The sequence below is a fragment of the Cetorhinus maximus genome, chromosome 3 (assembly GCF_964194155.1).
Source record: "Cetorhinus maximus chromosome 3, sCetMax3.hap1.1, whole genome shotgun sequence".
Classification (NCBI taxonomy): Eukaryota; Metazoa; Chordata; class Chondrichthyes; order Lamniformes; family Cetorhinidae; genus Cetorhinus; species Cetorhinus maximus.
Window position 1 is genome coordinate 153,291,656 of NC_135881.1, and position 25,775 is coordinate 153,317,430.

Sequence of the window (25,775 nt, forward strand, 5' to 3'; positions counted from 1 at the left end):
AGGCTGAGCTGCAGACACTGCGACACATCAGGGAGGGGGAAAGTTACCTGGATACTTTGTACCAGGAGACAGTCACGCCACTTATGATAGGGTCTTCTGATTTGGTCAGGGACAGGAGGGTGTTACTGTGAGTGAGGCAAGTAAGGTGACCCAGAGTGCAGAAGTGTCAGGCTTGGCAATTGTCCAATAGGTTTGAGGTTCCTCAGCTTGTTTGATGAGAGCGGGGGCTGCAGGGTGGATAAGCAAACTGACTGTGGTACAGGAAGTCATTCAAGTGAGGGGGGAGGGAAAGGAATTTAATGGTAGTAGGGGACAGTATAGTGAGGAGATTGACATTGTTCTCCGTAGCAATGAGCAAGAGTCCAGACAGTTGTGTTGCCTGCCTGGTGCCAGGGTTCGGGACATCTGCTCAGGGCTGGAGAGGAGCTTGCAGTGAGAGGGGGAGAATCTAGTTGTTGTGGTTTGTGTAGGTACAAATGACATAGATAGAGCTAGGAAAGAGGTCCTGCATAGAATATAAGGAGCTAGGCATTAAATTTATAAAGCAGAACCTCAAAGGTTATAATCTCTGGATTATTAGCTGTGTGCAAATTAGCACAGGGTACATAAAATTAGAGAGATGAATACGTGGCTCAAAGACTGGTGTGGGAGAAATGGGTTCCAGCTTGTGAGGTACTGGGGAAAGTGGGGGCAGTACCATTGGGACGATCTACACCTGAAACCTGTGGGGACCAGTATGCTTAAAAACCACATAACTAGGGATGTAGAGAGGGTTTTAAACTAAATGGTGGGGGCAAGGGATCAAATGTGGAAAGGTGTGGTATATCAAAGAGTAGAGACAAGGTAAGAGAGGAAAATAGTAATATGTGAAATGAAAGCCAGAGAATGGCAGGAAGGGACGGAGAGAAAAAAACCTAAGAATGCACAAACAATCAAGACTATATGTTACAAAGACAACAAAAATACAAAACTAAAGGCTCTGTAAACAAATTGATAGCATGTATTGAAGTAAATAAATGTGATCTGATAGCCATAATGCAGATGTGGCTGCAGGATGAGAAGTATTGGGTCCTGATTATTATGGGGTATATGACATTCAAGAAGAATAGGAAGCTAAGTAAAGGTGGAGGGGTAGCACTGTTAATCAAGATTGGCATTTGTACAATAGTTAGAGATGATCTTGGTTCAGGAGATCAGGATGAAGAACCGGTTTGGGTGGAGATGAGGAATAGTAGGGGAAAGAAGTCATTAATAGGAGTGATTTACAGGCCCCCTAACAGTAACCACAATGTAGGACAAAGGGTACAAGAAGAATTAGTGGGTGCTTGTGATAAAGGGATGGCAATAATCATGGGTGACTCTAATCTGCATATAAACTGGGAAAATCAGACTGGCAGTAGTAGCCTGGATTAGGAGTTCATAGAATGCTTTTGAGATAGTTTCTTGGATCCAACCAGGGAACAGGTTAAATTAGACTTGGTATTGTGTAATGTGTCAGGATTAATTATGACCTCAGAGTAAATGCACCCCGAGATAGCAGCAACCACAATATGATTGAATTTTGCATCCAGTTTGAAAGGGAGAAGAGTGGGTCTCAGACTATTATTTTAAACTTAAGTAAGGGCAACTATGTGGCCATGAAAGCTGAACTAGCTGGAACGAACTGGGATACTAGACTAGGGGATAGATCAAGACAGAAGCAGTTGGCTGACTTTCAAGGGGATATTTCAGAATACTCAGAATAAGTATATTCACCATAAAGAAAAATTCTAAAGGGAGGACCTACCACCCGTGGTTGACTAAGGAATTTAGGGAAAGCATCAAACTCTAGGAAAAAGCATATAACTGTGCAAAGGTGAGTGGCAGGTCAGATGATTAGTTAGAATATAAAGAATGGCAGAGAATGACTAAAAGGTTAATCAGGAGAAAGAAATTAGAGTATGAAAGGAAGCTAGCTAGAAATGTAAAAATGGATAGCAAGAGTTTCTACAGGCATTTGAAAAGGAAAAGAGTAAGTAAAGTGAGTGTTGGTCCTCTGGAAAGTGAGAATGGGGAGTTTATAGTAGATATTAAGGCAATGGTGGATGAAATGAACAAATATTTTTCTTCTGCCCTCACAATAGAGGATACAAAATCATTTCAGTAATAGCTGTAAATCAAGAGCTGGAAGGGAGAGAGGAACTTGGTGAAATTACAATCACTAGGCAAGCAGTACTGAGCAAACTGATGGAGCTGCGGGCTGACAAGTCTCTGCGTCCAGATGGACTTCATCCTAGGGTCTTAAAATAGGTGGCTAATGAGGTAGTAGATGAGTTGTGTTAATTTTCCAAAATTCCTGAGATTCTGGAAAGATTCCATCAGACTGGAAAGTAGCAAATACAGCCCTTTTATTCAAGAAGGGAAGGAGGAAGAAAACAGGAAACTATAGGACAGTTAGCTTGCCGCCTGTCATGGGGAAGGTGTTGGCATTGATCATTAAAGAGGTGATAACTGGGTACTTAGAAAAGCTCAAGGTAATCAGGAACATTCAGAATGGTTTTGTGAAAGGGGAATCATGTTTAACTAATTTATTAAAGTTCTTTTGAAGGAGCAACATGTGCTGTGGATAAAGGGGAGCCTGTAGACGTACTGTACTTTTCCAGAAGGCACTTGATAAGGCACCACATCAAAAGTTATTGTGGAAAATAAAAGCTCATGGTATAGGGGGTACAATATTAGCATGGATAGAAGATGGCTGGCTGACAGAAAACAGAGTATGCATATATGGGTCTTTGATTGGCAGGATGTGACTAGCGGAGTCCCACAGGGGCCTGTGCTAGGGCCTCAACTTTTTACAATTTACTTCAATGATTTAGATGAGGCAGATGACACAAAGATAGGTAGGAAAGTATGTTGTGAAGAAAACATAAGGAGTTTGCAGACAGGTATAAATAGGTTCAGTGAGTAGGCGAAATCTGGCAGATGGAGTATAATGTGGGAAAATGTGAAGTTGTTCACTTTGGCAGGAAGATTAAAAAAGCAGAGTATTACTTAAATGGAGAACAACTGCTGAATTCTGAGGTGCAGAGGGATCTAGGTGTTCCAATGCATGAATCACAAAAAATTAGTATGCAGGTACAGCAAGTAATCAAGAAGGCTAATGGAGTGCTATGCTTTATTATGACAGGAATTGAACTTAAAATTAAGGATGCTCTACTTCAGTTATACAGGGCATTGGTGAGACCGCATCTCAAGTAGTGTGTGCAGTATTCCTTATTTAAGGAAGGATATAAATGCATTGGAGGTGGTTGAGAGGAGGTTTACTAGACTGATACCTAGAATGAGCGGATTGTTTTATGAGGATAGTTTGAACAGGCTGAGCTTGTTTCCACTGGAATTTAGAAGAGTGAGGAGTGACTTGATTGAACTATATAAGATCCTCAATGGTCTTGACAAGGTGGATGTGGAAAGGATGTTCCCCCTTGTGGTTGAGTCCAGAACTAGGGGTCACTGTTTTAAAATTAAGACAGAGATGACGAGAATTTTTTTCTCTCAGAGGGCTGTGCAACTTTGGAACTCTCTGCCTCAGAAGGTGTGGAAGTGGGGTTACTGAATATTTTTAAGGCAAATGTAGATAGATTCTTGTTAGGCAAGGGAATCAAAGGTTATCAGGGATAGATGGGAATGTGGAATTCAAAACACAAACAGATCAGCCATGATTTTATTGAGTGGCAGAACAGGCTCGAGGGCGAATGGCCTGCTTCTGCTCCTACTTCATATGTTCATATGTTCATAAGCAAGTGGCATGTTGGCCTTTATTGTGAGGAAAATTGGTATACAAAAATAAAGAAGTCTTGCTACAATTGTACAGGGCTTTGGTGAGACCACACCTGGGATACTATGCACAGCTTTGATCTCCATATTTAAAGAAGGATATATTTGCATTGGAGTCAGTACAGCAACGTTTCACTACCTTGTTTCCCGGGATGAGAGGGTTATCCTATTCTGAAAGGCTGAGTAAACTGGGCCTTTATTCTCTGGAATTTAGAAGAATGAGAGGTGATCTCATTGATACATTTCAGAGTCTGAAGGGGCTTGATAGGATAGACACTGAGATATTTTATCCCCTGGCTGGGGAATCTGGAACTCAGGATGCAATAAGTGGATGATCATTTAGGACTGAGGTGAGGAGAAATTTCTTCACTCAAAGGGTTCAGAATCTTTGGAATTTTCTACCCCACAGCGTTGTGGATATTCCATCATAGAATATATTTATGGCTGGGATGGACAGATCTTTGATCACTCAGGGAATCGAGGGACATGGGGAGCAGGCGGGAAAGTGGAGTTGATGTCGAAGATCAGCCATAACTGTATTGAATGGTGGAACAGGCCTGATGGGTCACGTGGTCTACTCCTGCTCCTATTTCTTATGGTCTTAGGTTCTTGTGTTTATTTCATCAGGAGTACCCACTAGCCTTTTTCTGCAGGGTGCCCCGTCAATGTCCTCATCTGAGTCCTCTGCAGCAAAACTTACCTGAGACTTCACCCCCCAGCGAGCTGGCACCTGCACTATCATTATCCACTGTCCTGGCTGCATCTCACTTTTCCCCAGTGTGCAGATCCCATCTTTAAACTGTCTTCTAAAGTGCATGCAGTGTCACAATCTGAACTGGTGGCTGCACTGAGAGAATGAGTGACAGTGTTTCTTGTTCATTACTGTCTTCCAGCTCCTTTATAGCTTGCTCTTCCACCACTACTTATCCAGGTTGCAGTTCCTGGGTATCTGAAAGGAGAAAGGCACAATGGAAAAGTTGTGGTGAAAGAGTGGTGATGTGCTAGTGGAGGTGGAAAGCAAGAGAATTCTTACACCACCTGCAGCTTAGGAATCAGAAGAGATTGTGGGATGAGAGGGAAGTGGGGTGTGAGAAGGAGGATTAGGGATGAACATATTGTCACCTTTGGTTTCAGACCCGCTGCTAGTCATATCCACAGTGTAACTGCTCCAAAGACGGCAACCACTGACTCCCAATCAGTGTAAGGACATGCAGCCATGTCTGTTCTCTGCAGGTTAGCTTCTGCTGCCTGCAGTTATTTGTCAATTTGTCCTGCAAGAGAGAGGGAAATGTGTCAACGAATGTGGTACAATATGCTTGGTGCTTGGGTGATATGGGTGTCATGGTTGAAAAGCTCATAACATGTGTAAGCTCTGAGGTGTGAGTATGAGGTTTGCAGCAGTGCTAAGCGTGTGAGGGTGAGATGAAGCTATGAGTGTTAGGTATGGGTCACGAGTGATAGAGACTTTATCTAGGTGAGTGATGGGGGTCTGGAGCATTGAAGAGTATGTGAAGTTAATGGTGCAGTTGGTGAAAAATGGCATTTTTAAAATTCATTCACGGGATGTGGGCTCGCTGGCTGGACCAGCACTTATTGCCAATCCCTGGATGCCCTTGAGAAGGTGGTGATGAAGGTACATTCAATGACTTTTATCTCGGGCAAGGTCAATTAAGCTTTTGTGGCACTGCATCCAGGTTCTCAAGACTCCTGGCATTGACCACCATGCCTATTTGGTCTTATTGTGGATAATCACATCTCACTTCCTCTCCCCTCCTGTACCAAGTCTTCCAGTGCAGTATTGGAAAACCTTCAAGCACACTATCTGCCATGCTATGCCATTATTGAATGTTCCCCACTTCAAAGTCACTTTTAGAATGACTTCTAACACTTGCTTTAGCCACAATTCACCTCCACTGAAAAGAGCTTTAAGTACTGCAACCTGGCTTTAACTCTTGCTAGCCCCTCATAATCTTGCAACCCCTGCTCAGACACGCAGTCACTCAATAGCACACTTAGTGCTGAGTGCATGCTACAATCATTTAAATTAGCAGTTTACGACTGCCTGCATTGGCCTTTGCAAGCTCCTCCCCTGTTTCTGGGCTCTGTTCAATTTCGCAGCCCAGATTTTTATTTTGCATCACCATTAACAAAGGAGTCATTTGAAACTATTAGAGGCATAGCGATAGACAGTGAGTCAGTACTCTCTGATACTCCCTCTGTAAACCTTTTCATCTCTCCCTCTCCACTTTCAAAAACCTTCTCAACACCTATCTCTTCAGTCTAGCTTTCTATTACCTCCCATGATGTTCCCCTTCCTGACTCAATGTCTGCCTTTTTATACCTATTCGTGAGGCACGTTGGAATGTTTCTTTGCATTGAGGATGTTGCATAAATGTAAATTAGTGTTGTCTAAAGTGTCAGAAAAATGAAACTTCCAAAGGTTCAATACAACCATTTTGAAATAGGCAAAGCTCAAAACTTGTAACTCAGGCATAAGCTGTCACTCTTTTCTGAACTCAAAGCACAATTCTACAGTAGAACATTGGTTATCCAACATGATAGAGGAGACCCTGGGCAGAGAACCAAAGCTGATTGAAAACCAATGTTCCACTGAAATGAAGTCTCTGTTTGTCATCTGTTGAGAGCAATGAGACAGAGGAGCAGTGTGATCAGCTATTCAGGGAAGAATGGAAGAGCCTCTTTTATATGACTTTTCTTTTGCTACGTTTCTTTTTAAATATTTTGCTAGCTCAAGCTTGATACAACTAGCTACTGGAGTTCAGCTGTGTTTGGGCGATTGGAAGCCATCAAAGCCTGTTGATTGACTTGGCAAAATGATAGAATGATTTCAGACATTCAGCTGTTTAAACATAGATAACACATCATAACCCGAAATTCTGAGCATGTACTGTGTTGTGGAAAAACAGCTAGAATCATACAGCACAGAAACAGGCTATCATCTCACTGAGTCTCCTGCAGTGTTTGCCTCCATATGACCCATTTGGTCTCTTGTTCACTCTCCATGCCCTTTAATATTCCCGTTTTTCAGCTGTTTGAATTTTTAAAGAACACAAGGACTTTGCTTGAACAATGGTTTGTGTTAGAATTATTCACATTCTAACCACTGTTTATGTAAAGAATTATTTTCCGACCTCTCCTTTAATTCTTTCATAATTATCTTAAATTTGTGCCCCTTTTGCCACCATCTGACTAATTAGTGGAAACAATTCATTGCTATCTTACAATATCCTTTCACTTTCTTGATGACTATCAGGTCACACTACCATCTTCTCAACTCCCAAGAAAAAACACCCAAACATCTCAAGTCTCGCTTGATAAGTGTAAACCTTTAACTCTGCACCATCCCAATGAATCTATGCAGCAGCATTTTCTTTGTTTTCATATCCTTCCTATAAAAGGTACTCAAATCTTTGTCGAAAACTCGAACTGCAACTTAACCAAAGTCTTGTAAAAGTTAAGATTATATCCTTCACTTTGTATTGAATTCCTCTGAATAAAAAAATCAGTGATTCCCTTTGCTTTATTAAGATCTTAACTGTCTGTGCTGTCCTCTTTAATTATCCATGTATCCGCAAACCAAAGTCCCATTGCATCTCCACTTCATTTAAAATGTAGCCACTTAAGATATATTTCTTTTCGTTAATCTTGTTTTCAAACATCATGTATTCTATCATCATTATTCTGCACTGAACTACAACTATATCTTTCTGATCATCCTACCATCCTATCTGTCCTCCTGCAGTCTTGCACAATCTTCATCACAATTTGCATTACTCTGCATCGTGATTTCGCATGCAAATTTTAATATTGCTTCCTTAAATTCTAAGCCTAGATCATATATTGTAGGCAAAGCAAATCTGAGTGGTCCCTAACACAGACCTATGTGGAACACCACTAACCATATAGGAATGGAGAAACAGGAGTGGGCCATTTAGGTGATTTGCTAGTGCTCTCGGGGCTAGTGCTATTATTAAACTAACTGGGCAGGGGTGTGGGAACCAGGAAGTAATAGTAGCGAGGAATACCGAGGTAAACAGAATACTGGGAGAGATAGATAACACTAGAGTATGAAATGCTAGGGGCGGAATAGTCCCAGATTTGCACTAAGTGCGATAGCTGGAGGGAAAAAGAGCGTTTTACCCAACAGCCACAGGCTTTTTACGTCGCATCGTCCCGATTCTGCCTCATTAATCGTGTATTCCCGGGAAACATGCCATTTCGATGGCAGGTGGCCTCCGATTCACCCACCACACCATCACCTCGCCACTTCCTCCCACCGGGCGCCATATTTAAAGTGCAGTTGCACACACTCTCTTGGTGCTCCCAGCCTAGGACTGCTGCACAAGAGACATGGCCCGAAAGGCAAGAAGACTGCAGACCTCCAATTCAATGGCACATCCATGGAACACCTTTTGGATGTCATGGAGGCCCAGCATGATGTCCTCTAATCCCGCTCTGGCTGCAGGAGGGGCAGCAACATCACCAATCTGGCTTGGGAGGCAGTGGTAGAAGTGGTCATGCCAACACCCTGTAAAGGAGGACAGTCACCCAGTGCCAAAAGAAGATGAATGATCTCCTCCGTTCCACCAGGATAAGTCACTCTTCTCATCACTCTCAACTCTCACGCTCTCAAACCATCACACATCTACAGGGCTCTCACTCACTGTAAGTTCAAGGGACATCACCATTCACTCTCTCACACACACCTTCATTGCCCTCAGCCTGTCTATGGGACCACTCACCACCCACACGTGCCAGGCATACTTATCATCTGGCCTGGCAGGCGTCCTGATACACTCTCCCCATCTCTATTCATGCAGGACAAACTGGCTCACAACAAGAGGGAGAGGTCACAGAGTGGTGGAGGAATGCCTGGCATCAAGGTTCTAACAGACTTTGAAACCAGAGCCGTCCAGCTGGCCAGCGAGGATCTGGACTATTCCTGTGCTGATGGTGAAGCTGGTGGCTCTATACCAAGTGAAGACCCAGCAGTGCAACATCCATCAGACAACCATGCTGTGACTGATGTGTCCTGTTTCACAGGCCACTGCCATGCACTAATTATCATTCCTTGCTTTCGCAGGCACATCTTGGAAACAGTCGAGGGAGTACACAGCACAGGTCCTTGACTCAAGCCCCAAAGAAACCTCTGAAGAAGAATCTGCTGAAATCCCAATTGAAGTCCCATCACAGCGCTCAGCCACACCCTCCACCAGCGCAGAGACACACACCTCGGTGGGACCTGGTTTTAGAATAGCCTCGGAATCACATTCTGGTGAGCACATCGCACTGTCTGATCCACAGCAGGCGGAGGCAGGGACCTCCCTGGCGTCTGGCACTCAGAGGACTGCTGGAGGCCAGAACGTTGCTGTGTCCAAGTCAGATGACGAGCCTCTGGACTTGGTCATGTCACAGTTGCTGGAGCTGCAAAGTCTCGGGAACAACAGGAAGGGATGTCCGCTGCAATCCTCAAATTGCAAGGCACGATGAAGGAGTCCATCCGGCTTCAGGCTGAGGTTATACTGCCAGCATGCCAATACACCGAGGTCAACACTGGTAGAATTGTGGCCGCAATGGAGACCTTGGTTCAGGACATCAGTCCTGCACTGCTGCAGGGGCTGAACTCCATCGCTGCTGCCATAGTTGGTCTCCATCACTGTCAACACGAGAGGAGTGTGGGACAGCTCGATCTCACTCCAGCACCCCCTTCTCAAGGAGTCAGCCAGGGGCCCGCGGGCACCCATAGGGAAGATGATCAACAGGTGCACATCCCAGGTACATCCACCCAGGTGACTCCGAAAGGTCTGGCCCATCCAACTGCCCTCCTCCTGTCACCCCAGCAGCTCCAGCTCTACACTGCCACACCGCCGGACCCCGAAAGCTGGCTAGGGCCCTCCAGGCCTTGGCCCTCCAGAGGACACCCATCAAGGTCATCACAGACAGGGTGTAGCAGTCAGCAGGCTGCCTCCCACCTTTGCTGTGGATGTCGGGGGAGCACCAAGACGTAGCATCATGGTTAGGAAGGTTAAGAAGATGCAGTTGCACAGCCTGGGCATGGGTGTTAATCACTTGTTCACTATTCACTGTTGTAAGTAAACTCCCAAGAATGCCTCCCTGCCTATGGCTCCTTGTTCTGACGAGCAGTGTTCATGTTGCTCAGATGTGAAACTTCAGTTCCTGCACAAGATAAAGGCAGGTGTCTCAGTCCAGGGCCTCTTCCCTGTGCACTGTGTAACCTTCAGACCAAAGTGATGGTCCAGCTTCATGCTCCCTGGACACATTACTGATGCCTGCACCTCAATGGTGCTTGTCATTGCTGCCAGAATGTCGTGGGCAGGCAGCACAGGTTTCCATCATTCTCTCTGTGAGCTCAAAGCACCTTTTAAGGTGGGGTTGGCCCCCATCTCGTCAGCATCTGTGACCAGTGACACTGTGCTCCTGAATGGGTCGGGTGCTGAAGGCTGACAAAGGATCAGGTGCATTTAAAGTTTCACGGCTGCAGCTCCATGGTATGACCCTGATCACAGGGCTCAAACGAGTCTGCCCTCAGCCAGACAGGAGACAGACATTCACAGTGGAAATTTGAAGATCTATGGAGTGTCCCCAATGAAAGTCGTCATCACCCTCCTGGAATTGAACAACTATTAAGGCCTCCGCTGCATCTCCAAGACAGGAACCTTATCACAGAGGGTATGTGCACTGCCGTCAGCCAGACTGGAGTTTTTTGTCTGCACTGGAGTGCTGCTTTGGGCTGCATTAGAGTTCTTCAGTTGGAGTTTCGTGAAAGAGGTACTTTTAAGGGTTCATTTCTATCTAAAGTCTAATCTTCCTTTAATTTAACAACTAACTAAAAGTTGCTCTTTGGGTTGGGAGAAGGTGAATTTTAGTCCAGCTTTAAAACAGGGGTTATATAGGCTCTGCTAACAGATGCAGCTAGTAATTAGTTAACTGGCTTAAACAGGTTTTCAGAAGCTAGATTCAGATAGCATAAAAGCAAGTCATCTACAGTGCTGCTTTTGTCTGCACTGGAGTGGTTTGGGCTGGTTGGAGTTTGGTGAGAGAGGGATTTCAGTGAAGAAGGAGGGAGGTGATCCTTTCATTTTCTACTTTTTCTCAGTAAGAAGACTGGTGGCCTTAGTAAGTAGGACCTGGTAAGTATTGCTTCTGTCCTTAATATTCTCTAAACTAGAGGAAGTAAAAGTAAAGGGAGTAATTTAAGGGTAAGTCATAGCAGGGCAGCTCGGCAAAGTGGAATGCTCCTCCTGTATGATGTGGGAAGTCAGGGGCACTTCCAGTGTCCAGGGCGACCATGTGTGTAGGAAGGGTCTCCAGCTGCAGCTACTCAAAATCCATGTTTTGGAGCTGGAGCTGCGCCTGGAGTCACTGTGGAGCATCCGCAAGGATGAGATCTTCGTGAACAGGCAGAAAGGGAATGGTCGACCACCAGACAGAGTAAAAGCACTAGGAAGGTAGTGCAGGAGTCTGCTGGGTCCATCTCCCTTTCCAACAGGATATCCAACGTTTTGGATACTGCTGGGGGAGATGGTTTCACAGGGGAATGCAGCAAGAGCCAAGTCCGTGGCACTACGAGTGGCTCGGCTACACAGAGGAGAGGAAAAGAGTGGAGAGCAATAGTGATAGGGGATTCTATTGTAAGGGGAACACATAGATGTTTCTGCGGCCGCAGACGTGACACCAGGATGGTAAGTTGTCTCCTGGTGCCAGAGTCAAGGATGTCACTGAATGGCTGCAGGACATTCTGAAGGGGGAGGGTGAACAGCCAGAGGTTGTGGTCCATACCGGTACCAATGGCATAGGTATAAAGAGGGATGACGTCCTGCAAGCAGAATATGGGGAGCTAGGAAATAAATATAAGAAGCAGGACCTCAAAGGTAGTAATCTCAGGATTACTACCAGTGCTACATGTTGGCAAGATGAGGAATAGGAGAATAGAGCAGATGAATGCATGGCTGGAGCGATGATAAAAGAGGGAGGAATTTAGATTCCTGTGGCATTGGAACCGATTCTGGGGAAGAAGGGACCTGTACAAGCCGGATAGGTTGCACCCCGGCAGGACCATGACCTCGCAGGGGCTTTCGCCAGTACTATGGGGGAGGGTTTAAGCTAGATTGGCAGGGGGATGGGAACCTGAGAGGGGAGACACAAGAGAGGGAAACAAAGATAGGAATGAAAGACAGAAAAGTAGAAAGCAAAAATGGAAGGCAGAAGAAACAAGGGCTAGCAGCAAATAGGGCCATAGTACAAAAAATGTGTAAAAATGTTAAAAAGACAAAAGTCTAAAGGTACTGTATCTGAATGCATGGAGCGTTCGCAATAAGGCAGATGAATTAATAGATGTAAATGGGTATGATATGATTGCGATTACAAAGACATGGCTGCAGGGTGACCATAGCTGGGAACTGAATATCCAAGGGTGGCCGATATTTAGGATGGACAGGCAAAAAGTAATAGGAGGTGGCATGGCGTTGTTAGTTAAAGATGAAATTAGTGCAATAGTGAGAGAGGATATTGGCTCAGAAAATCTAGATATAAAATCAGTATGGGTGGAGTTAAGAAGCAACAAGGAGCGAAAAACATTAGTGGGAGTTGTCTATACACCTCCAAACAGTAGTGATGAGGTAGGGAACAGCATTAAACAGGAAATTTGGGATGCATGTAACAAAGGTGCTACAGTAATATGGGTGACTTTAATCTACATATAGACTGGGCAAACCAAATTAACAATGCTACTGTGGCGGATGAATTCCTGGAGTGTGTACAAGATGGTGTTTGAGACCAGTATGTCAAGGAACTGACTAGGGAACAGGCTACCCTAGATTTGGTTTTGTGGAATGAGAAGGGGCTAATTAAAATCTTGTTGTGTGGGGTCTTTTAGGGAACAGTGGCCATAACATGACAGAATTCTTCATTAGGTTGGAAAGTGAAGTAGTCTGATCTGAAACTAGGGTCCCAAATCTTAACAAAGGAAACTACAAAGGTATGAGGTGTGAGTTGGCTAAGATAGATTGGGGAACTTCTTGAAAAGGTGGATAAACAATGGCTAATGTCTAAGGAATTAATATATGCATTGCAACAGTTGTGCATTCCTTTCTGGAGCAAAAACACAACAGAAAAAGTGGCCCATACATGGCTAACAAAAGAAATTAAGGATAGTATTAGATCCAAAGAGGAGTCATATAAAGTTGCTGGAAAAAATAGCAAGCCTGAGGACTGGGAGCAGTTTAGAATTCAGCAAAGGAGGACCAAGAGATTGATTAAGAGGGGAAAAATAGGGTATGAGAGTAAACTTGCAAGGAACATATAGAAGCTTTTACAGTCCGCTTTTAAGTATGTAAAAAGAAAAAGATTAATGAAGACAAATGTAGGTCCCTTACAGTCTGAAATGGGAGAATTTATAATAGAGAACAAGGAAATGGCAGAGTAATTAAACAACTAGTTTAGTTCTGTCTTCATGGAGGAAGACACAAATAACTTCCCAGAAATACTAGGGAACCAAGGGTCTAGTGTGAAGGAGGAATTGAAGGAAATTAGTATTACTAAAACAGTAGTGCTGGAGAAATTAATGGGACTGAAAGCTTATAAATCCCCAGGGCCCGATAATCTACATCCGAGGATACTAAGGGAGATGGCCAAGGAAATAGTGGATGTGTTGGTTGTCACCTTCCAAACTTCTGTAGATTCTGGAACAGTCCCAGAAGATTGAAGGATGACAAATGTAACCCCACTATTTAAAAAAGGAGGGAGGGAGAAAACAGCAAATTACAGACTGGTTAGCCTAACATTAGTAGTAGGGAAAATGCTAAAGTCTGTTGTAAAGGATGTGAAAACAGGACACTTAGAAAATATCCATGGTATTAGACAAAGTCAACATGGATTTATGAAAGGGAAATCATGTTTGACAAACCTACTGGAGTTTTTTGAGGACATAACTAGCAGAATAGATAAGGGAGAACCAGTAGATGTGGTGTCTTTGGATTTTCAGAAAGCTTTCGATAAAGCCCCACATAAGAGATTAGTGTGAAAAATTAAAGCACATGAGATTGGGGGTAATATATTGGCATAGATTAAGAATTGGTTAGCAGACAGGAAACGGGATAGGAATAAAAGGGTCTTTTTCGGAGTGGCAGGCGGTGACTAGTGGGGTACCACAAGGTCCAGCCCTTGGACCCCAGCTATTCACAATATATATCAATGATTTGGATGAAGCAACCAAATGTAACATTTCCAAGTTTGCTGACCACACAAAACTTAGTGGGAATGTGATCAATGAGGAGGGTGTTAAGAGGCTACAAGTCAATTTAGACAGGTTGAGTGAGTGGGCAAATACATGGCAAATGCAGTATAACGTGGATAAGTGTGAAGTTATCCACTTTGGCAGGAAAAATAGAATTGTAGAGTACTATTTAAATGATGATAGATTGGGAAATGTTGATGTACAAAGGGACCTGGGTGCCCTTGTACACCAATCACTGAAAGCAAGCATGGAGGTGCAGCAAGAATTTAAGAAGGCAAATGGGCTTCATTGCGAGAGGACTTGAGTATAGGAGCAAGGATGTCTTACTGCAACTGTACAGGACCTTGGTGAGACCATACCTGGAGTTTTGAGCAGCTTTGGTCTCCTTACCTAAGAAAGGATATGCTTGCCATAGAGGGAGTGCAGTGAAGGTTAATCAGACTGATTCCTGGGATGCAGGATTTTTCGCATGAGAGATTTGGCCGACCAGGTCTGTATTTACTGGAGTTTAGAAGAGTGAGAGGAGATCTCATTGAAACATTTAAAATTCTGCCAGGGCTGGACAGCCTGAATGCAGAGATGATGTTTCATCTGGCTGGAGGTCTAGAACAAAGGGCCACAGTCTCAGCATATGGGGTAGACCATTTAGGACTGACATGAGGAGAAACATCTTCACTCAGAGGGTGGTGAACCTAAGGAATTCTCTGCCACAGAGGGCTGTGGAAACCACATCACTGAACATATTTAAAAAGGAAATAAATAGAGTTCTGGACGCTAAAGGCATCAAGGGGTATGGGGAGAGAGTGAGAATCAGCCATGATCATATTGAATAGCGGAGCAGGCTCAAAGGGCTGAATGATTTACTCCTGCTCCTATTTTTCTATGTTTCTAAGTCAAACATTCACAGATGCAATGTGAGGATCTCTGGTGTCTCCTCACTGCACGTCGTCATCAGCCCCCATGAGTCTAGCAGCTATGAGGGCATACTGAGGGTACCTGGTTTGTGTGGCCTGTGTGATGGCCTCATTTCCATCATCCTCACCTTCGAGGACCTCCTCACCCTCATCCCCATCAGCATCCTTCTCTTTGGAGATGTCCAGCTCCTCCTTAGCCGGCTCATCACCCCGTTGCAGCTCAGGTTGTAAAGGGCACAGCAGGCAACGATGATGTGTGACACCCTCTGTGGACTGTATTATAGGGCTCCACCAGACTGGCCCAGGCACTAGAACCTCATTTTCAATACTCCAATTGTTTGTTCCATCTAGGTGCAAGTTGCAGCATGAGCCTCGTTGTACTTTCTCTGTGCTGCAGTCTGAGGCTGCAACACAGGTTTCATCAGCCATGTGCTCTGCAGGTAGCCCTGGTCCCTGAGGAGCCAACCCTGCAGCCTCTATGGACCCTGGAAGATGTCAGGAACCTGAAACCTGCTAAGGATGTAGGAGTTGTGGACACTCCCTGGGAACTATGCACAGACCTACAGGGTGTGTTTGTGGTGGTCACACACTAGCTGCATATTCAACAAGTGGAAGCCCTTGCGGTTGACATAGCAACTGCTTGTTGCCACCGAGATCTGAGCGTCACGTGAGTACAGTCGATGGCACCCTGCACCTGCAGAAAACTGAGACTTGGGCAAATCCCAGTGCTCATGCATCCTGGCTGCCCTGGTACCCGGTGAAATGCACTAAGTTGTGCGCCCTTATGAAGATGGTGTCCGTGCATTTTTGTGTGGAGGCTTGTGATATTCCATAGATGTCACCTGTGGAGTCCTGAAAGGAGCCACTGGCATAAAAATTGAGCACTACGGACACTTTCACGACCACTAGCAGTGGATGCCCTCCATGCCCCCGCAGTATTAAATCCTGCAGTAGGTGACAGATGTGACCGACCAGTTCCCTGGCAGTCTTCGGTGACACTGGTTCTTGATCATCTGCAGGAATGAAAGGCAGTGTATATAGACCCTGGGTCTAGTTAGGTACTGACCAGCTGTGGCTCTTTGATGGTGTTGGGAAGCCCCAACCGCCTCTTCTTCCTGAGGGTGCTGCTCCTCCCTCTGCACAGCCGGGTGCCTCCTTTGCTCTCTTCTCTGTCGTCTCTGCTCTCTGTACACCACAAGGCATATAGCCAGTTCACCCCGCTCCATGCTCCTGATGTACTCCTCCTGCAGGATAAAAGAAAGAGATGCATGGGTTAGCACAAGTGTACTAAGAACCTCTCTTGGTTACGTCTGAAGACCCCTTAACTCATCCTGGAGAATGCAGGCCACCATTTGGATGGTCAGAGTTTAGTGTGCTGCATGGCTGCCTGAAACCCCACCTACCTCCACCCCACTGCACCTGACCTATTGGCAGCAGCTTCGCCCACTGGACTGCATGCTGTGCTCTCAGCTCAGGCGCAAGCATTCTCCTAACCCACACTGCAAGGCTGCACTGTTAGCTTGAACCATGGGGGAGACTGGTCCAAATCGGGATGATGACGTTGCAAGGGTCTGTGAGCATCTCCACCAGTGACTGTTCGATGGCCAGATTTCACAAGGAGATTGTACAATGTGCACAGGCGTCCAATTGTTCTGCGGTCCACTAAAACACTCATTAGTTTGCAGTCTGCCTGAGCGGCAAAAAGCTCTGGTGCATGTGGTGGCACTTTCATGCCTCTGCATTGGTTGAGAGCCCTGACTCCAAACATGTCAATGTGGCTGCGCCTGAACTGTCTCAGCTGCAGAGGAATGGTCACTTTATACAAGGTTTCCCTAATGGGTGACCGCTTCCCTCCCCCACCCCTGCACGAGCTTGTGTGCTACCGTCAACTGCAGTACAGCCCTTGCCCCTGCCCCTGCCCCCAACTCACCTCACCCACGATGCAGCCATTGTCCCAGCACTGCACTGTCAGCCAGCTGGGAAAAGCGACTTGCCTGTACCCTCACCTGAATGTGCAGTGCCTCAATCTTGAAGTGCAAGAGGCGCCCATCGTGAGCGCTGTGCTCCAAGTTCCCCTCAAAGTGCAAGCTTGCCAGGTGCATGCTTTATGAATGCTTTGTGAAACATGCCAGCGTGCTATCATGCCAATGCACTTGGATGATCCAGCGTAGGGAAATTATTCCAGCGAGCCGAGCTTATAATGATATGCAGATGTATTACAATGAAGTTCCTGATGTCTGGTGGCAGGAAACACAGCCCGCTATTGACGGGTGGTGCGGATGATTGCAAACGTGTTTCACGACGTGAAACCGATTTTTGGCCTTCCCACCATATTGCCTGCTCATGCCCACCATGCTGCCCACCGCCAACAGCAGCGGACGATTCCACCCTAAGTTATTAGGTGGGTTCAATGTAACGGAGAAAGTGATAAAGTCTAAATTAGGGTTGCTGTGCATGTATGTGAATGCAAAGTGTGATAAATAAGATTGGTGAGTTACAGGTGCAGCCATGTGGAAATTTAATGTTTTGGCTATAACAGAGAACTGGCTCAAAGAAGGGCAGGACTAGGTGCTAAATACACCTGGATACAAGGGGCAGGGTTTTTTGGATGGCAGGTTTTCCTGCCCCACCACCTAAAGAGTTGGTGGTGTTGCCTGCCTCACAGGCATCAGATTGGCCGGCTGCAGTGTCAGTAGAATGAATCAGGGAATGGCTGTTCCCCAAGCTTTTGTTTCATTGAAAAAAGGTGCAATGCGTAGACATGTTATTTCTGTCTGCAAAGGACAGGGACCTGTGTGTGAATATAGCATGGGCAAGTGAGCCACAGAGCGAGCCAAACTGGTAATCTTAAATTGATTATTAGTGTAATTCTTAGCACAATTGGGATTGTTTAGTAAGTGTTGTCTAATTACAGAATCACACCTAATGTTGGACACTATATTCTGAGTTTTGCGAGCACTGGCTGGTTGGGTACGATCAGTACTTTGCCTGTTGCAAACAGCCAAAGGGATGTGCTTTTTCATATGATCCACCAATCGTACGGCCTGAATACCTGACATCACACTGGCACTGAAATTTACATACCGCATTATGCATTTGTGTGTTAGGCAGAATCTCTTATTGGCTTGACAGCAGCATCCTGTTAGTGGAGGATACCATTTTTGTTGCTACTGCATAATAGCAGCATGAAGTGGCTAGCTTCACCTGTTGCTCAAATTTTTCAGAAACCTCACCTTTCCAGAGTAACCTAAGGTAGACTGGGAATTTTTCGTTCCCCATGGCAATGCCTTGAGCAATCAGAGTCGACTTGTCTGGTTTGAATTTAAACAAAAGCCTGGCAGTTAACTGTTCCCTGGTGCATTCTCCATGGCAATGCCTCTACCAATCATAGTCTACTTGCTAACCAATCAGCACCCTTTTCTCATGTAGGATAAGGTGTCGTTCCCTTTGAGATGTGGTATCCTTGCGATTCTGTCCTGATGAGCGCAACAAGAAAAGCTTTTCTTTTTATGTCTCTTTTTTTCAGCAGTATTAGTTTCCTTAGAATGCTGGCATGCAGGCTTCTTCCTCTACTTTAAATACTGGTAAAAAGTAATTATTCAGCATGTTTTCACTGACAATATCACTACTATTAGTTTCCAAGAGCCCACATTGTTCCTGGCCACCTTTTTCTGGAATAATTATAAAAAATGTTTGTGTTGATTTTAATATCTCTTGCAAATCTTTCTTTCATTCCACCTTTTTGTTGTTCTTCCTATCTGCTTTGACACCTTTTGCTGCCTTGGTATATTTCTTCTTTGCCAGGATCTGTGCTATTTTTTGCTCTACTCGTTTAGAGAAACTTTCCTTTGTAAAATATTGTTTCCTTTCTCCCCTCCAGCATCTCTCCATTCATGTAAACACCTTTCTCGGAATTTCCTGTGCCATATCTTTCTATAAGTTTCTAATGTTGCTTATTGAACTGCTTCCTAAATATCTATATAAACCACCCTGCCCATTATTTATTCAAAGAATTCTACACGGCTAATCAACCAAGATCTGGCCTTATTAGTCTGTGTAGGTTGGTTCTCGATCAACTTTTGTTGTCCAACTGCTTAGTCATTTCATCTCTTGTTATACGGTTTAATAACGTGATGGGTTCTCCTGACCAGCCAGGCAATGACCATTTCCAACAAGAGAGAATCTAATCATCGCCCCTTGACGTTCAATGGCATTACCATCTCTGTCCCCCGCTGTCAACATCCTGAGGGTTACCATTGATCAGAAACTGAACTGGACTAGCCATATAAATACTGTGGCTACAAGAGCAGGTCAGAGGTTAGAAATCCTGCAGTAAGTAACTTACCTCCTGGTCTGTCCACCATCTACTAAGCACAAGTCAGGAGTGTGATGGAAACTCTCCACTTGCCTGGATAAGTGCAGCTCCAACAACACTCAAGAAGCTTGACACCATCCAGGACAAAGCAGCCAGCTTGACTGGCATCCCATCTATAAACATTCACTCCCTCCACCGCCAACACAAAGTAGCAGCAGTGTGTACCATCTACAAAATGCACTGCAGGATCTCACTAAGCCTCCTTCGACAGCACCTTCCAAACCCATGACCGCTACCATCTAGGAGGACAAGGGCAGCAGATAGATGGGAACACCACCACTTGGAAGTTCACCTCCATGTCACTCACCATCCTGACTGTTCCTTCACTCTCGCTGGGTCAAAATCCTGGAACTCCCTTCCTAATAGCACTGTGGGTGTACATACACCATATGGTCTAGCCAGTGATGCCCATATCCCATGAATAAATATTTTAAAAATCCACTTTAATTTTGGCAGAAATCCTGGATAGATCTATAAATGGCGTTTCTCAATTCTGCTGAAGTTACATCAGCCAATTGAGGGAAGCCCTAAAGAAGTTCCTGGCATAGTAGGACTAAATGATGTGTAATTTACTGTCTTAGTTCTGTTTTCTTTCTCACATCACATTTGATGTCTTTCAATATCCCAGCAAAATTTTTGTTTCTGCAAAATTCTGGAAGAGAACCTATGTTGTTTCTTCTTTAGCTTCCCTCAAGATTCTTGAATTGAAATCAGCAAATCTCAGTGACAGGTCTCTTTTAAGCTTGAGTAACTTCTTTAGCCGCATTTCTCCTTGAATGATGACTACTATTTACAGTTAAGAATCATTCTACATCCAACTCTGGTGCCATTTTGAAAAAAACCTACTACCAGGCACACACAGCACCTGCCTGTTTCAGGAAGTAGATCTCTTTTAAAAAATTATTTCGAGTTATCAACAGTCACAGATTGCAACTCTTTTGAGTACAATCACAGTTCTTGGTTTCCGGGAGTGGGACATGAACCCACAACCTTCTGATTCAAAGGCGAGGGTGCTATGGACTGAGCCACAGCTGACACCTCTAGATCTCTTTTAATGAGAAAATTAGAGCCCTAGGACCTGATTGCCATTTTAGATTGGAAGTGGTCAGAGTGTGTGCCATACAATTAGATGCATGATGGAACCTGAAGAGTCTTTGCAAAGGTAAGCTTGGAGTTATTTTTGTGGACCATGGAGGAGCAGGAAGTGTTCCCCTGTGGCCCACAAGAATAACCTGGTCTGCCGCCACCCTCGGACCGTTCCACTCTGCAATCACAAGTTGCCTCCACCATAGTTACTTTGTTGCTGGTTGTTGCAGCCCAAAAGAAGTATGCCTTAATCAGCGAGCTGCATCAGGGAAATCCTTTCAAAATGGCATTGGCCACATTATCCAGGTTAATGGGTCAGTAAGGTTACCAACCCCATTTTGAGATTGTCACTGCCCTGTTAATGCTGGGAGCAACAAATGAAAATGTGTCCTTGAAGACAGATGGACAAGACTTTTGTACAGATGCTAATATAAAACATAGTTTAGAATGAAGATTAGTTGGGCCAGATTTTCAATATGGGGCTGGGAACCTGACACACGGGTGAATTCTGTGTCCCAACTCTGTGCCCGAGCTGTGTCAGTATCACAATGTGACTTTTAATCTTAGATGGCCTAATTGGCCAGGAAGCGAGCTCAGCGCTCAGTTAGAGGCACCAAGCACCTCCAGAAAGAGGGAGCTGTCTGGCTAGGGCCAGCAGCCAAGGTATGCAACAGCCATATTGGAGGCTGCCGCTGCTTTGTTGATTTGAGCAGGCTGCTCATCAGAAGTGGAAGAGGGGGACTGTGGCCTTGCACGACTGGTAGGACTAGGGCTTGTGCCGGTCTTGGTTGGCTCCACAGGTTTGTTTGAAAGACCACTGTAAATAAAATTATTTGGGCTTCGCAATGAACCTAACAGCTGTGCATTGACATGGACAAAACTGGTCTGGATCACCCGAAAAAGTCTATTCTGCATTGACTCCTTAAAAAGCTTCCTAAGGAGCTTAAGGGGCTCTTAATTAGTGTCAGCTGCATTCCCTGCTCCATCCCTCCTGTTGGTGCTTTGAAAATTTGAAACTGTCACAGAGGTGTCAGGATCCCGAGATAACCTCTGGGACTATGATTTTCAAAGCTCGCTCACAACCGTTCTTGCCCTGCCCCAACCTGCTATTGAAAATCCAGCCTGTTAACTGAGTAATTTGTGTGCAAAGTGGTAGATTTTTGTTTGCTTTATGAAAGAAGGGGAAAATAATACTGGTCAGCTTATGTTTTCCAATAATCACTGTGTTAGTTGTTAAGCCGAGGAGACATTTTGCAGATACCTTTCTCAGAAATATAATTTTCAAGTGGCATTTGCTTTGATTATTTACTTGGGGAAGTTGCAATGTAAATAGATCCTGACTTTTCAATAGCACCTGTGGCAACTTTGTTTTAAATGTCAATAGCTGATCAATATTGAATAAATCAATTCATTTTTAGCAAGGTAAGTCTGTAAATTTATTGACTGCCTGCATGCAGTGTTTTACTCTGCAGTGGTGTTCACACTAATATGTTGAACTTGTACAAGCAAACACATACAAAAGACACCAATTTATGCATCCTTCCCCCGTTTGCCAATAACCAAGCATGGAGTGGTAACCTACAAAACAGATTGTACAGATGCACACTGCAACAATTTACAAAATTGCCCTTATTTTAATATTGTCTTTGATCTCTGTGCTGAATATGTTCCAGCAATTATCTCTAATAACAGCTCTTTTTCTCTCCTTTGTGTATCTGTTTTGTTCTTAGGTTTGGATAGATGCAGCTACACAGATATGTTTCTCGCTTGGAGTGGGGTTTGGTGTACTAATAGCATTTGCAAGCTACAACAAATTTAATAACAATTGTTACAGGTAGGTTATGTTGCTTTCTTTGGTTCCTTTGTATGATGCTTCTAATACCTTTTGGAGCACAGTATTCAACAACTTGCCTATAGATTGATTGGCTATTAGTTAATACTATCCAGATCGTTCTCTTCCAGTTTTCTTATCAAGAGCCAAACTGAATCATTCACTGCTAATTTGAGCACATCTTGTGACTTGTACAATGGGTACTACGTGTCCCAATTTAATCTTCACCGACTGAAAGAACCTCCTGTCTGAGAGGAGAATATTTATTTGGTTGCTTCTGTACAGTTAGGGAGTTGATCCCTACTCTAGATCAGGAAATGATGGGAACCTTCATGTTTCAGGCCCAGCTCATCAATTTATTTCTTGTGAAGGATTTCTGAAACCATTTGGGAATGTCTGTAATGCCATTTGAGAAACAATGGGTGGGATTTTCCGTGCCTGCTGGTGCTAGGCATGTTTGGTGGAGTGAGTGGACAATATGGCGAGTTGGCCAAAAATCGGTTTCACAATGTCGTGAAACCAGTTTGCAATTGTCCTCTCTGCCCGTCAATGGCGTGCCGCGTTTCCCACTGTCAGACGTCAGGAACATCCTTGTAATACATCTGTATATAAGCCCATGATGCCAGAATCATCCCCCCACGCTGGATCATCTGCCCACGTCGTCACAGAGCACGTCTTGACAAGAGTGACGTACAAAAGTTGCGGGTGAGGTTGAGGGTGGGGGGGCGCGGAACGAAGGTGTCGGGGAGGGGGGAAGTGTTGAGGTTCAGAGGGGGGAGGAAGGAGTCCCGGGAGCGGGGGGCGAGGGTGGAGGAAGGAGTCCAGCGGGGGAAAGGAATCCGGAGTGGGGGATGTCCAGGTGAACATGCAAAGGAGGGCTCTGTTGAGTCCCTGACTGCCTGGTGTGGAGTGAACTGAGGGTGGGCGTGGTAAGAGGGAATAGTGAGAATGACCAACGGCAGAGTAAGGCAGTAGGGTAGGAGGGTTAGGGTGCGGTAGAAGGGATGGTGAGGGTGGTTGGTGGGGACTTGGAGGTGGACACGGAACCTAGGGATGGGAAGGAGGAGGTCAGGGAGGTGAATGTGGATGGGGTTGGGATTTACGGGAAGGAAGGGAACATGCACATTCACCTGGGCATCCCCAAAGGAAAAGGGTTGTGGCTGGTAGATCATGGAGGGGAGGTGGAAAGTGATGCTGGGGGTTTGACAGTGATGGATGAAAGGAAATGGGTGACTCGGGGAGGGGAAAGGATGGAGGAGTGCAAGAAAAACTGTAGCACTATCATGCTTGCTAAATCGAAAGTGAAATGAGAGTTGTGGTGGGCAAGAACAGGCGCTGCAAGGGAGTGTGATCAGTGGGTGGGTGGAGATGCAGGCCAGCTGAAAGCGAACTCCAGTAGGCAGCATTAAAAACTCTCAGGACATTGAGATGAGTGGTATGCAGGAAGGGTCGTATGTGTGGGAGAGTGCTTGCATGAGGCTCTGAAAGGCCCTGCACTCGTGGGCCGGCTGCATGCAGCTGAACTCCTAGTTGGTGGTGGTGGGGTGCAGGGGGGTGAATGCAAAGCCTGTCAATGAAGCTGAAAGACACCATTACACATTATTCAGTGAAAGTGAATATATTTTTAGATTGTAAAGTGACAAAATGTGTTCACCATATATGATCAGAATTTCTTAGGTTTTGAACACCTTAGGTTTCCAAGTGCTGCCCTGACATCCACAGGAGGGGGTGGAGACAGCCTGTGCAATGGTTGGTCCTGTTGTCTCTGATGACTTCGGCGTAGGTCATCTAGGGAGCCGAGGCCTTGGGGGCCCTGGTTTGCTTTGGCTGTCCTCCCTTGGGCCGGCTGCTCTTCTGCGGAGACAGAGGACGAGGTTGAGGGGGCTCACAGGCAAAGGAGACTCAGAGGAAGAGGACAGCCTTTAGGATTCCTGAGTAGAATACCTAGGGGTGTCCAGCTGCTGCTCCTCCTCCCTTCGGATGCCTGACTTCTTGAGGGGAAGGAGCACTCGGGAGACATTGAGGTGCCCTATTTCTCTCTTGTGTTGCCACTGCAGGAACTCACCTATGGCTACTGCAATGGAGTACAGGTCTGTGCACATCTCCGCATTCTGCTGGACTAGGGTCTCCATGGCATCTGCCACCCCCCCGCCATGGAGACCTCCATACGCGCACCTCTGGGCATCACTTCATCAGAGAGCAGGCAGACAGACTCCTCCAACTTGCATGCCACTCTGCTCAGGCTTCCAACAGCTCAGTGTGATGTTCCCTGCCTTCTGCTGACTCTCCACGATGAGTTGGAAGGCCAAACCCAGAGGGTTGTCATCTGACTTGGACCTCACAAATGCCTCTTCCCCAGCCGTCCTCCGAGTGTTGGGGAGCTCAGCTGAACCTGCTTCCTCATGCTGTGGACACGTGTCCATGCAGTGACCACTAGATTGTGAACCTGAGCCTGCCCTAGATCTAGGTCCCACCGAGGTGTGTGTGTCTGTGCTGGTGGAGGGTGTGGGTAAGCACTGTGACAGGTCTTCCAGGCTGCTTATTACCAGCCCTTCAATGGAGGAGGTGTCCTCTTAGCTGGAGGTGAAGGACTGGATGGAGCTGAGGGACTGGCTGGCTGGTGTCGGTCCCTTGGCAGAGCTCCCTGTGAACCAAAGTAGAGATAATTAGTGCATGGCAGCAGAGTCAAAAGCAGGAGAGAGAGCACTGACATTTGTGTTGAGAGAGGGATGATGTGATGCAGGATCCTCACGTGGGTATTCACTGCTGACCTCACCATCGCCGCAGGCACCATCCACATTCTCACCAATCAGGGCAATGGCAAGTTCCTCAAAGTGAGTGAGGGGGCCTAATATGGGTCACTCCACCCCTGGGCTGGGACCTCTCCCTGCTGTTGTGAGCCAGCTTCTCCTGCATGAAAACAGATGGAGAGAGTGTGAGCAGGACACATGGCACTGCATGGAATGTTTGTGTGGTGAACGGAGCCATGGACGGGATGAGGACCCGAGATCGAGAGGTTTGAGCCCGATGGAGTTGTGAGGGTGTGTGTGAGAGTTAGTGGTGTTGTCCCTTGAGGTGTGAGATCCCTGTGGATGTGTGATGGATTTGTGAGTGTGTGAGTTGAGAGGGATGAGAAGAGTGACTTACCCTGGCAGAACGAATGAGACCATTCATCCTGCAGTGGCACTGGGTAGCTGTCCTCTTTTGCAGGGCATTGGTGCTGATCACTGCTGCCACCGCCTCCCATGCTGGATTAATGATGTTGCTGCCCATCCTGTGGCCAGAGCCGGGGTAGAGGACATCGCGGCGGCCTCCACTGCATCCAAAAGGCACTTGAGGGCTTGAGGGATGCGTCATTAAACTGGGGAGTGGGGTGGGGGGGGGGGGGGGGGGGGGGTACTGCTGTCGTCCTGCCATTCGGGGCCATGTCTTCTTTGCAGCAGCCCTGGGCTGGAAACACTGAGAGGTGTGCTCATGACT

General features: G+C 45.8%; 1 protein-coding gene across 1 annotated transcript in view; it reads left to right on the forward strand.

Moving 5' to 3' along the window:
* slc6a3 (solute carrier family 6 member 3) overlaps window positions 1–25,775 on the forward strand; it is a 114,177-nt gene that overhangs the window by 39,710 nt on the left and 48,692 nt on the right. Inside the window, exon 6 of the mRNA XM_078535273.1 lies at window positions 22,195–22,298. Within this exon, the coding sequence (XP_078391399.1) occupies window positions 22,195–22,298 (104 nt within the window). The remainder of the gene's footprint in view (window positions 1–22,194; window positions 22,299–25,775) is intronic.